At 40.9% G+C, this 12,402-nt stretch overlaps 1 protein-coding gene across 1 annotated transcript in view; it reads left to right on the forward strand.

The window, feature by feature from the left end:
* Window positions 1-12,402, forward strand: part of wdpcp (WD repeat containing planar cell polarity effector) — a 91,221-nt gene that overhangs the window by 35,712 nt on the left and 43,107 nt on the right. Inside the window, exons 10-12 of the mRNA XM_075480443.1 lie at window positions 1,117-1,231; window positions 6,528-6,664; window positions 10,026-10,217. Coding sequence (XP_075336558.1) covers window positions 1,117-1,231; window positions 6,528-6,664; window positions 10,026-10,217 — 444 coding nt within the window. The remainder of the gene's footprint in view (window positions 1-1,116; window positions 1,232-6,527; window positions 6,665-10,025; window positions 10,218-12,402) is intronic.

Consider the following 12,402-nt stretch of genomic DNA (forward strand, 5'->3'; position numbering starts at 1 on the left):
TGAAATCAAGGGCCCAATGTCAAAAAACCGGTCTTATCCTTTAAAGACTTTCCCAGTCAAGCCATAATTCTAATTTCCATGTTTCTGGACCAAGGAAAAACAAAAACCCACGTTTGTAAAAATGTAAAAATCTCTTTAACCCAACAGCTTCAAGGCAAGGCAAGTTTATTAATATAGCACAATTCAACAACAAGGTGATTCAAAGTGCTTTACAGATACATTAAAACAGTAGAAATAAAAAGCACGATTTAAATTTTAAACAAAAAAGAAAGAAAGAAGAAAATCAGATAAAATCAGTAGTTAAAATATGATTAAGTTTTGAAACTCAAGCTTCAGATTTGGGTGGAGAATTGTTTCAGCAAAACTAGGAGCCATGATCATTTTTTAAGATGTCAAACTGCATTTTTGAAGTTTGTTGATGTTTTTAAAACAACATCACAAATCAGTTTCTCCAGATGCCTCAAAAACTCTAAATTCAGTGAGAGATTTCAACTAAAAGAAACTCTTCATTCAGTCATTTTTAAGTGCAGATAGAATTTGTTTTTCTTTTTTAGTTTTAGTTGTAAAGATTTTGCTCAGACCTGTTTGAAAATGTATAAAAACTAGAATTAGAAGCAGCTTTATTGGCCAGTTACATGCACGAATAGAAAAGAAATTTAGCTCTTTTGTATAAGCCTAAAAGATACATATGTACAAATAATAAAGAAAAACCTAGAAATAAACTAAGTAAATAAAGAATAAACTAAGTACTAATATGTATAAGAGATGGTAGTGTAATGTAGAAGATGTAGTGGAAATATAATATTTAATACGTGGAGATGAAAAATGCTAAATGCTGTTAATGAAACATTAACAGTATTTACATTAAACAGCATATATGGAATTAGTGTCAGATTAGTGTTTAATGTGTCAGTAAAAAATAAAAGGATCCTTTCTTGGCCTGAGGATCTCATTTATGCCTCCTCCTTAATTTACTTCTAAGCTTGTTCTGATCCATCTCCTTCCCTCTGATCTCTATTCTTAAACAACATTTAGCTGTCAAACATGCTCAAACGCTAACTAAAAGACTTTATCGAGTGGAACAAACTTCAACCACTGCATCTGTGACACCTGCAGGTGATCCTGAGCAGTGGAGTGCTGGTGACCCTGACCCTCAGCGGACCTCAGCTCGATCGAGTGTGTATAGACCGCACGTTAGTGGGCCGACTACCAGCCAAGACTGTGTCTGACGGTGAGTCATAGGAACATGCACGAGAGTGTCACCTAAAGGAAATTTCCGCACATTTTTCAATCTCGGCCCTACTTGTAATGTGGTGTTTATTAATGATAGGCACAAAAATCTTTGCAGTTTTTGCCCATATTGAGCAAGAAGGTGACTAAACTCCATCATACTGACACATTCACAGCAGAGTAACGATGCTTGAACTTTTAAAAATGACAGATTTTTACATGTCTACTAAGGTCTCACACAGACAGTCTTGTTCTGAAACCTCTTGGGAGGCCAGTTGTTGCACAAAGACAACAGTGCACACCTGTAGGAGTGTGGAGGAGCATTTCAGAGTATCACATATAGTAAAAAATGCTGCTTTTAAAACCAAACAGTGGCTCGTTTTTGTGCTTTTCCAAATGGGGGCAACAGAATGTTGAGCCACCCCTGCAAAACTTTCACAGAAGGACTTGAACAAGCTGAGGTTGTGGCTATTAACCCTTAAAAAAGGATATAAACACTGTCTTTACTCCATTTTGAGCATCATGAGCATTTTGAATAGGGCAAAAAATAGCATAAATACACCTTTTACAGTTCCAACAGACCGTGTGAAGCACCTCTTCTGTAAACTCATGTAAGATACATGTAAACATTTTAAATCGTGTCAGTCTGAAATCATAGGAAAAGTTGGACTAACACAACCAGATCATGTGGTTAGGAGTCACATTTTAACCCACATGTTCAGCACGTTCAATCGGGCTCAAATCAGTGAAGATGCTCTGTGCACGCGCCACACTTCCCGCCTGAACTTTGACCCCGAGAATAACGCTACAACAACAGCGAGCATCTCATTTGCCATAAAGAATAAAGCAACAAACTCAACAGAGCTATAAAGCTGTCCAATGCACCGCCCGACTCGGTACCAGTTTGATGTAACAGTACAACCAGAAAAAGCCAGATATTAACAAGCTGAAAGGTGTCGTATCGGCACCTGGTGTTTCAGAGTCTGACGCACTCTGACATGAATGATTTAGAGTCAAACTGTGACCGTAACTCGACATAGCTGCGCACATAAGCATGCTGAATATTTAGCTGTGCCATTTGATTAATTAATTTATTTCAGGGGTTTCTCTTTGAGGCTACTATAGATAAAATAAATGGTCATGGATTCTGCTTGATTTCTCCTTTATGTAACCATCTTATAACACAAACACTGAAAAAGAAGATGCATAAAAATTAAAACATAAACACAAACATTTATAACCGTGGGCGTCCTTTACAGGATTGCACCTGGGTCTGTAGTAACAAATATAAACTTTTTAACTTTGACATGCGTGAGTGGCTTGTTTTATTACATTTCAAGTGTATCTTACACAATATGGGACCACTTGAAAATGTTTTATTTCCTCTATTTAACAGTTACACCGAAAAACAACTGAAAATAGGGCCTTTACTGAGGAATGACAGAATTTCCATCCCCTGTATGCACAACACCAAGCTTAAAAACATAAAATCAAATCTGTTACTCCCAAAGTTTGAACCTCACAGACACACATTTTCAATTTTAATGGCCAAGTCTCATTTTAGATTCGTCTGATTGGACTTTAATGTACTTTTACATTATAAAACATATTTAAATTCTTGCTGTTGATGCGAATCAGAGTCGATGCAACCAACATGCCCATTTCTGCGGTTAAAAATTCCTTTATTGTTGCAATTTTTTCACTCAGTTAAAATTAATTATGGTTTAGAAATGAGTCACGAGGGCAGACAAATGTCTGCCCACGGTCTCAGACAAACAAACAAATACATTTTGACACATTTTCATTCAAATATTTCGTATTTCAGAATGCATGAGGCTATCTGCCACACACTTCTGACTGTGTGCTTGCCCCTGCTCACCCCACATGCAGCCCCCACACACACTGTGCTCTCTCCTCAACGCTTTGTCACACAAACACTCTCACACAGGCGGCGACTCACACACATAACAGGTGCCACAGGTGAGCCAGGCGACTCTGCTAGCTAATTGCGGGCAAATCCTTTTGTGCTGCTTGTGTCCAGGGGCCTTCCCTTAAGAGCATCCATCAGTGTTTTTCCTCCATCGCGCGTTCCTCCAGGGAGCGCCGCCCCCCTCGCGCTGCTCTCCCTCGCTCTGCAGACCTGGCAGGAGAGAATAAGAGGCCGTGGACACCGGCCCAAATCTGCTAATTATTTCTTTCTTTCTGTATCAATTATTTGTTCATAACACCGCCCTCCCTACTTCCGCCTGGGGTCTCCAGACACTTGATAAAGCCCCCATAGTGCACACACACTCCCTCGCACACATACATATGTAATTACTGACGCACACTCTTTTTCTTTTACATAGACCGAAAAACACTTTCTGTTTGTCCACTCACATTTACACACACAAAAAAATGAGCCAGGACACACACGCACACACGCAAGATGACGCACGCACACAGGTACACACTCACCTCCTGCCGCGCTCCATTCAAAGCCTCAGAGGCACTAATTATTAGAGTAATGGTTGTGAGAGGGTGGGTTCCGGGGATTGTGTGTGTGTGTGAGTGTTTGGTGGTGGGGGTGGGGGTGGATGGGGGGGGGTGTTGTATGAGGTTAGAGGTTCTCACATCTGCCACTTGTTAAATTAGCCTGAGACAATTAGAGCAGAGAGCCAGACCAGATCGCACCGTCCAACACGTTTACAAGCCACAATTAATGAAACTGTTTACAATTACAATCAAGTTGTCACCTCTGTGTGTGAGTGTGGGGGAGGAATTAATTATTATTAACGTTTCATTATACCTGTATATTCGGTCTCGGCCTGTTATCGAATAATCTGGGAACTACTTTCCCAATGAGTCGTCTAATATATTCCCAAACCTAAAACTTTAATTGCTTTTTTTTCATCCAACCAAAAAAAATGTCATATTGCATTAAAAACACGAAGGAAATCCTCATGTGAGAGGCCAAACCCAGCAAATATTTGACACCATTGCATGAGAAATAACTGAAACCATACTTGCTTATTCATTTGCTCTTCTAAGGCAATTGATTGACTAAACATTGCAGCTCCAGTCGAATCTTAAATTAAACTGTAAGCCACTGTGTAATGACAGAATTCATTCTCATTTTCCAAAACGGGATTTGACAACTTTCTAAAGCAGAAAGAGGTCGCGAGCGTTCGAACGCAGAAGAAAATCCCTTTTTCTGATTTGCATGGATTCAACTAAACGCCAGGCCTGGTTTGTTTTGCACATTTGAGACGAGAAGCAACAGCAGCCGGGTCTGTTTTGTGTTTCGGGAGGCAGGCTCACTGTTCTGTGTTAAACTTTGCAGCCTGAATGCCAGTTACCACCGGGTTTCCACCGCGAGCTCTGATTGCATCATGCCGAGCAGCAGATTACAAATATTTTACACCATCAAAGTATTACCGGCTTCCTTTGGCCGGTGGCTGGGCCAAGCTGCGCATATGCTCCACGATTAAGCATCCTTAAGTGATTTTTCATAGCGGGTTTCATTTACCCATGTTTAAATGTGCTTTGCTTAAGCCCATTGGCCTCTTATGTCAACATGCTGCAGAGGAGATGGCATTAAATGGATTTAGGGAACTCCATGTGTGTGTGTCTTTGTCTGTGTGTGTGTGTGTGTATGTGGTGACACCCTGTGTGTACTTTAACACGTGGGAGATTTTCGCATGTAGGCGTGAACGCGTTTGTCTGTGTTGCAGGCATGCATGTATAAATGCATATGGAGCTATCTGTGCGTGTGACTGTGTGGGTACTTTGCATGTATGCACCACGAGCACAGCTCCTCTGAGTGTGGGTGTCTGGGAGGGATGGGTCATGCAGGTCTGGCCCTTAATGCTACATCAGCCACCTGGTCCCAGATTGGGCCACAGCCTGGTTTCAGATCCGCTCCTTCATTTGGAAAAGAATGGGATTAATCTTAATCCCGTTTATAGACACCCATAGAGATCAATACTAAACTGCATTTAACTTGATTTGTTTGTAATCTATCACAAAGATGCTTACTATTGCATTAAACGTTGTTTCGGAAATCTAAGGCTTTGTTAATGGCTGTATGTTTTTTTTTAATAGTTTAAGCTTTGAACCAGTTTTTGTTACAAATGCTTCATAATCCAGCTCCGACAGACTGACTCAAATGACCTGATTTAAGGTGCTAGTTTCTGTGTTTGCAAGCTTTTTCTCCCATCCTTTCTGTATATTTGCATATTAATTTCAAATTGTCACACAACAGGATGATTTGAAGCATAATCAAACCAATAACCTCCTGTTTATAAATACACACGTCATGGTTAATTGACGGTTATATATTTTTTAAATTTTTTTTAAATCTTGGGGTGCAGCCTCACTCATTCAACTCAAAGCAGGATATCTGAAAGACATGTGTAACAACCCCCTCCTTTCCATTTAATTGGTTTCATAAACAGATTAATTTGAAGGAGAGGGGGGCTTAATTGCTAATCAGCGTTTCCATGCAGCTCCTGAAGAGTTGAACAGGATCAAGTGTGTTCTTCTACCACAAAAAAGGCCCTACAGCCTTCAGTGCACTGACAGGAAGCTAAGACCTACAAAGAAGTCAGCAAGCACTGCAGAGAAAAGGAGTAAACTAGGTGGAAAGGAAAGGAGAAGGAAGGTAACAAGGCTGTGAGACACAGAAATCATCTACAAAAGTCAGCACTGATGAGGAAAACATATTAGATTAAAAGTTCCCTAAAAGCTCTGCAGAAGGAGAGTTTAAACATTCAACAGTGTTTGATCAAAATGTCTGAAAGACAAATACAACTCTGCAACAAGCTGAAAAGCAGAAAGAATCTCCTCTAACTTGCACGTCTTTTACCAGGATGAGCTGATAAATCAGCTTTATAACTCAGTAAGCAAACCTTCCACAGAGTCTTCTCCCCTCACATGGCAATATGTAACCAGGTATGAGCAATTATAGACTGCTAATCGAGTGGAAACCTACAAAAGCTTTTTAAAATCATTGTAAAAATACTATTCTAAAAAAAAACTATCCAGACGGATTTGTAAGGCTGTCTTAGTCACCTCTGTGTTCCAAATTGTGGTTAACAGTTGCCAATAAAAGCAAAATGATGTAAATTCTTTGGGTTGTTTCTTCAATTGAAGATGTTTTCAGAAGATTAAAATCGAACATCGATTCTTTTTATCTAAATTTTCTTTTTATCACAGTAGCAATGAGTAGATTTTAGAGGTTGATCTGAACAGCATCGAGCCGTTGTTGTCCTTTTTGTTTTGAATCATGACATTATGTGTGGTGATGTCATCCCAAGCGGTGCTGAGCGATCGGCTGATTCTGCTGTCCTTCCTGGAGCAGAGCCAAGTGGCTGCAGTCTACCTGAACAAAAAGAGCCAGGATTCCCCGGAGACTGGCAGGCGAACAGACAAACTCTCACCTTCTGAAATCAAGGTACAGTGGAGCACATTGATGGTGTGTGTGTGTGTGCTGTCTGTGTGCTTTTAGGTTGACAATTATGAGGAAGAAACGAGTTTAAAAAAGGAGATCAGAACAAAGCCGTGGAAAAAAAGAAGTGTTGACAAGTCAACCTGTATCACTGCCAGTCGCTTTCTTCAGCCCGCCTGATTTGCAACACTTCTAAAATGTTTTTCTTGGATCACTGTCTCGTGAAATCAGGCTCTTTAAAATTAAAGATAGTACAGTTCTATCACAGCTCCTCCAGCAGGCACAATACAACAACAAGTTGCCACATCACAAGCTGTGCTGTCAGGATAAATGTTACAGAAGTTCCGCGTTGAGTGGGACAGATTTGAGTGCTGTGAAAAGGATGTGACTGGATGAAAGTAGATTTGGATGTGGATTGTTTTCTTTTTGTCATTAAACATTGAAATTTACATGTAGGTAGTTTAAATTTGCAGAGATGCAGACAGGTCTTGTACAAAGCTTAACGCCAGAACTTTTACATGTGTGAAAAATGTGAAGAGTATTTCCAGTATGGAGCAAAAGAGCTGGTCAGAATGTCTCCTATTGGAATAAATAAACCTAAAGTCCTAAAGTCAGCAGCAAAAACCATGCGACAGAGAAACAGGAACATACAGTACCAGCTTTAAAGCTTCAAAAACTGTAAAACCACAAAAGACAGCTTTACATTGGTAAGGATTTGAGTGTGCAGAATAGCAGTTAACTATTTTCTCACCACAAACTGAATCTATCTCAGTGGGACACTGTATTTACATAAGGGGTGTTTCCCAACCTCAGTTCATACCTCAAAGTCTTAGTATATCCAGAGTAGGTTTAGGATAAGCATCCTGGGAAATAATTGTTTGTATCCTTTTTCTCTTCAAATAAAGATTTAAGTGGAAAAAATACATATTTCCTATAAGAAATAAAAGTTAGAGAGGCTGTCCCCGCCCCAGTAAGGTCGGCCTGCTCTGATTGGTCAGAACAAGTGGCCTGATTCCATTTGAGAAAAAGTTTCTTTTCACATTAAAAATACAATATTTTGTCTGATCCAGAATGATTCTTCAATATTTTTCGATATTTTCCTGGAAACAACAGACGAGAATACCGTTGCTTTGCTGACGTATTGTGCAAATATTTAAAAACACTTATCTTTAAGTCTTTAAATTCAAATGTAACTCTTCATCTTTCCTGTTTATGTGTATTAATCTCTCATATAAGCATGCGTAGAGCTCAGTCTGATCCGGAGATGTTTTGTGGATGTTCGTAATAGATCTCATCATGCTCTTCCCCTTAAAACAGAGCTGCACTATGTCCTCCTCCAGTAGCTGGCTAACCGCTAACCCTAGCATTATCACATTACTGCCAGGCCCTTTTGTTGAGGTGCGTGTGTGGGCGCGTGCGTCGTGATACGCGTGTGTGTCTGAAAGCAATCGTTTCTGCAGTGCATCCGTTTCCAGCAGCAAAGTCCTGATAAGACACCCCCTTCATCACCACCACCACTCCCCACTGCACACGCCTCTGTCGGTGTGCATGCACATGCATGCATATAACCTGCAGCATATACACGTGCGACGCACACTCAGCTGCCCATCCCCCTCAACAAACACACACACACACACGCACAAACACACACACACATCGCCCTGGTCCAGTGGGCTAAGCTGGAGAAGGGAGAGTAGGGGGCGTTGAGGGGGGGCTAAACTAATCCGGCCCACAGAAAGTGGTTTTTGATTATTGCTGACCAGCAAACGCCAGCAGTAAAAAAGAGTGAAGAGATGGGTAGGGATGGAGGGGGCATACGGGGGGGAGAGATAGAGTGTGTTATTAACCCAGTGATTTTCTGATTTTATTCCCCCCTTCTTTTTCATTTCTAATCTGTCAGTGATCTCCTGTTCAGCTGTTCGGGGAAACTCTTTGTTCCCTTTATCATCATATGTACTTTCATCATTTTCAGGCATATTCTGTGTCCAAAGCATATTTCCCATCCAAGGGGGCAAGGAGGGCAGACATGGACCACTGAATCTCAAATCTCCTCTTACAAGCACAGCTTGTAAATTGACCAATTCCTGCATGTTTCTGGGCTTTGAAGCCATTTTTTTTTTTTTTTTTTTTTTTTTTTGGTACTAACACGTTAAATTGTGAGGAAACATTCCCGTATTTCCTGCTCCTGACATGTCAGGTTGGTGGGATTTGGATGTTACAACTCATTGCTCTTTTTCTTGGTTTCAAAGATTTGTTTTGGCGCTAACCTCTCATTGATCTATTACAAAAAATTCCAATTATTCTAGATTCTTTTCTTTCTCCTGGTATGTGTTTGATTTTCCCCTTCGTTCAGTCATTAATTCAGGCATGTTTTATTCCTCTATTCTCATTCCCCTAAAGCTGCAGTGCATAAAAGCTGCCGTCACCTCTCTTGCCTTCTTCTTACTCTTCTTTCCCAAACCCAAACAATCAGCTTTTTCCTCATTAACACCCTTTATTCTTCTCTCTTTTTCCCCCTTCACCTCCGTCCTCCCACTATCTTCCAGGTCCTGGCCACTTCTTCTGCATCCTGAAAGAGGTCATGGATATATGTGTTGTCAGCCATCAGCTCAGCTTTATTGTGTTAGTGAGTGTGACTGGAGATAAAGAGTGTATGAAAGGCCTGTATGTATATCGTTCTCGTGAGTGTGTCCACGCATGTGTGTGTGAAGTGGGAATGAGCTGTGGTGTATATGAAAGGGTTGGGTCAAAGTGTAAGACCTGTAATTTCACCTCCTTTAGAAGTGCTTCTGAATTGTTGAACGCTGTGTGTGTGTGTGTGTGTGTGTGTGTGTGTGTGTGTGTGTGTGTGTGTGTGTGTGTCTGTCTGCACTTTAAGTCTATAAAAGTGTGTTTTTGCACCACTGCTCCTGCTTGTTTATGCAATTATGTTTGTGTACATACATGCAGAAGCCCACGTATGTGTGTCTGTGCGAGCGCAACCCCCCCGAAGCGCCACGAGAGCTCATTACTGTGCGTCTCTTTGTTGTGGCCCGTAGAGCGTGGCGGACCTTCCCAAAAATATGCACATCACTGAAACAACAAGCCCGATAGAACGAAACCCTCACAGACATTAATAATGGAAGATAAAAAAAACAAAAAAACAACCTCAGATATCAACAAAAACAGAATCGGGGAAGGACAAGGAAGACGTCGGGGGCTTCAGATGTGAATGTGCGAGAGCCCTCGGGGGCTAAAAGCACGCCAGCAAGGTGAAACCAAATGGATTAATCACTGAAACACTCCAATAACTTCCCCATCTTCATAAGGTATGTTTCACCTCTGCTCGGCACATACGGGACAGCTCTGTGTGTGTTTCTGTGTCCAGGTGGAGTGCGTGGTGGTGGGCGGGGGGGGTCGTAGGCTCCACAGACACGTGGGTCTGAACCGTCTCCAGGATGTGGCGCTCTGCTGGTGGAAGCTGGACGAGCCCGGCGAGGAGCTGTGGCAGTGGACTCCCACAGACACCAACAGAAACAACCTGGTCCTGATCAGCTGCTCGCCCACTGAAGGCCTCAAGGTACGCGCACGCGTTTCCTGTATATATCTATTATTAAAAAACATAAAAGACACAAAGTTACCAGCTGCTTGTTTTAGTGCTTTGACAGGTTTCTCAGTAAATACATACAAATAAACACAATAAATCAGCAACCGAACAAGGACAATAATTCCTTGCATCTGTTCTTCAGCTGATATAGTCTGTTCACACAAAAATATGAGGCATACATCAATTAATTAAGCCATGCTCTCATATTGAAGTTAAGTTATTGTTGTCTAATAGACTACAATGAAAGTATGAAAGCACAGCCAAAGTATATTCTTCAAATCACAAGGAAGTGACTGGGATTTTCGATTGATTTTGTATATCACATTGATGTTTTGTTGGCTTGGCGAAGGTTTATAACAGTCTTCTTGAGGTGCTTTCAGACCCAGCAGTTCTTGGGAATACCTTTAGATAATGGGGGCTCACACAGAAGCTCCCCCGAGAGGAATATCCCCTCAAAAGCTTTTTGTCTGTTTTCATTTATGCTGCCAATAGGATTGCTGAAGTAATGTGCGTATTAGCCACCCAACAGATGGTAGTCTAGTCACTTTTCTATTGTATTTCCTCCAATTCACAAGATATTTCGAGAGCCTCGGATTCACCATAAGTCCATTTTGCTGTGTTTTGTTCCATTTCTTAAGCCTAATCGTTGGAGCTAATATTTACACGGCCAGCTTTTTTACCAGTGTTAACACCGTCGTCCGTGCTGCTTTCATGTGTTTGACTCATCAGTGTGTGCTGACACTGTTTGGTGTGGTCTGTTTCTAGTTGAACCCAGAATTAGATCCAAGTCCAAGGGTACTGCCTGCTGACCAGAGAACTGTCACCACTGTATCTGCATTTAACACCAAACTTAAAACTTTTCCTGTCCTTACAAGTCTTTGGTTAACTTCAACGCACTGAATGCAGTACACTGACTGTATACTGTCATTTTCTTTACAGTTATTGTATTGCCGTGTTGTGTGTCTGTTGTATACCCTGTTTATGCTTAATTGAATGCAACTCAAGATAAAGCACACTGAGTTTAATTAAAGTGCTATAAGATATGAATTTAAGTAAGATGAACTGTGATGCTCCACAGTTCCTGTAGTAGGAACAAAAATAGGGTGAGTACCTCAGTTATAGAAGCTATAACAAATTCCTGGTTGTCACAGTTTCTGTGGTTCTGTGGATTCTTGTGGGATTACTGCTGCAATATCGGGCAGCAAAATCAATTTGTGGAGATCTTTTGTGTCTGTTTTCAAGGTGGCAAATCAAATGCCCATGATGAATCCATAAATTTACTCTTTGGGAGGAAGTAGTAGTCGACTAACGATATAACAGAACCTGAGATCAGTCTGTCGGGTGTCGGGGTGCAGGGGTTGAGTACTGTTTCAAGATATAAGTGTGAAGAGGCAAATGAAATGTTTCGGAGTCGCTCTCTGGTAAGTTTTGACTCACATGAGGCAGAAACTCAGATGAGACACTACAGCTTGGACTCTGTATGACGTCACATGACAGGCTCCAATCACACTGTTGGGATTGCATGTCTCATCTTTCCTAAACACCTTTAGATCCTGGACAAGGCTCGTTAGCTCGTTGCTACAGCAACACAGACTTGGATAAGTGACAGAAACCACGTGGATGGATAAATGCAGAGTTAATTAAAGATCACTGAATATTGTTTGGTCCCTGACCTCACTTATTGTCTTGTGTCCTGCTCACCAACGGAAATCATGTCCAAATGGAAAGGAGAACTCTTTCTTTTTTAAACATCTCATTCATTTAGCCTAAAACCTAAGGCATTTAAGATACGTATACAAGTCACTGATTTCACAGCAGCACATATCCAGTAAAAACTACTGTGCTTGTTCACATTCTGTCTTCTTAAGTACTTGATCATTTTAAGGCTATGCATGGTCTTTTGTATGAAACATGCTAAATTGAGTCATCTTTTTGCGTCACCTCTCATTATTGGCACAGGAATGTACTGAAGACAGGCTACGTTAGGTCTAAATTACTTCAGCAAATACCGAAACACAGCAAAAACAAAACAAGTAAAGCAATTAGCCCGAAGAAAGGCATCAAATTATGTAAGTTTCCATGATGGAAGTTTGAAGTTGTAAAGGTTTTAGACACCTTTGAATGTGGTGTAAAGCCTTAAAGTTAGTAACATAAATCA

Source organism: Odontesthes bonariensis, chromosome 2, assembly GCF_027942865.1.
Source record: "Odontesthes bonariensis isolate fOdoBon6 chromosome 2, fOdoBon6.hap1, whole genome shotgun sequence".
In the NCBI taxonomy this organism is placed as follows: domain Eukaryota; kingdom Metazoa; phylum Chordata; class Actinopteri; order Atheriniformes; family Atherinopsidae; genus Odontesthes; species Odontesthes bonariensis.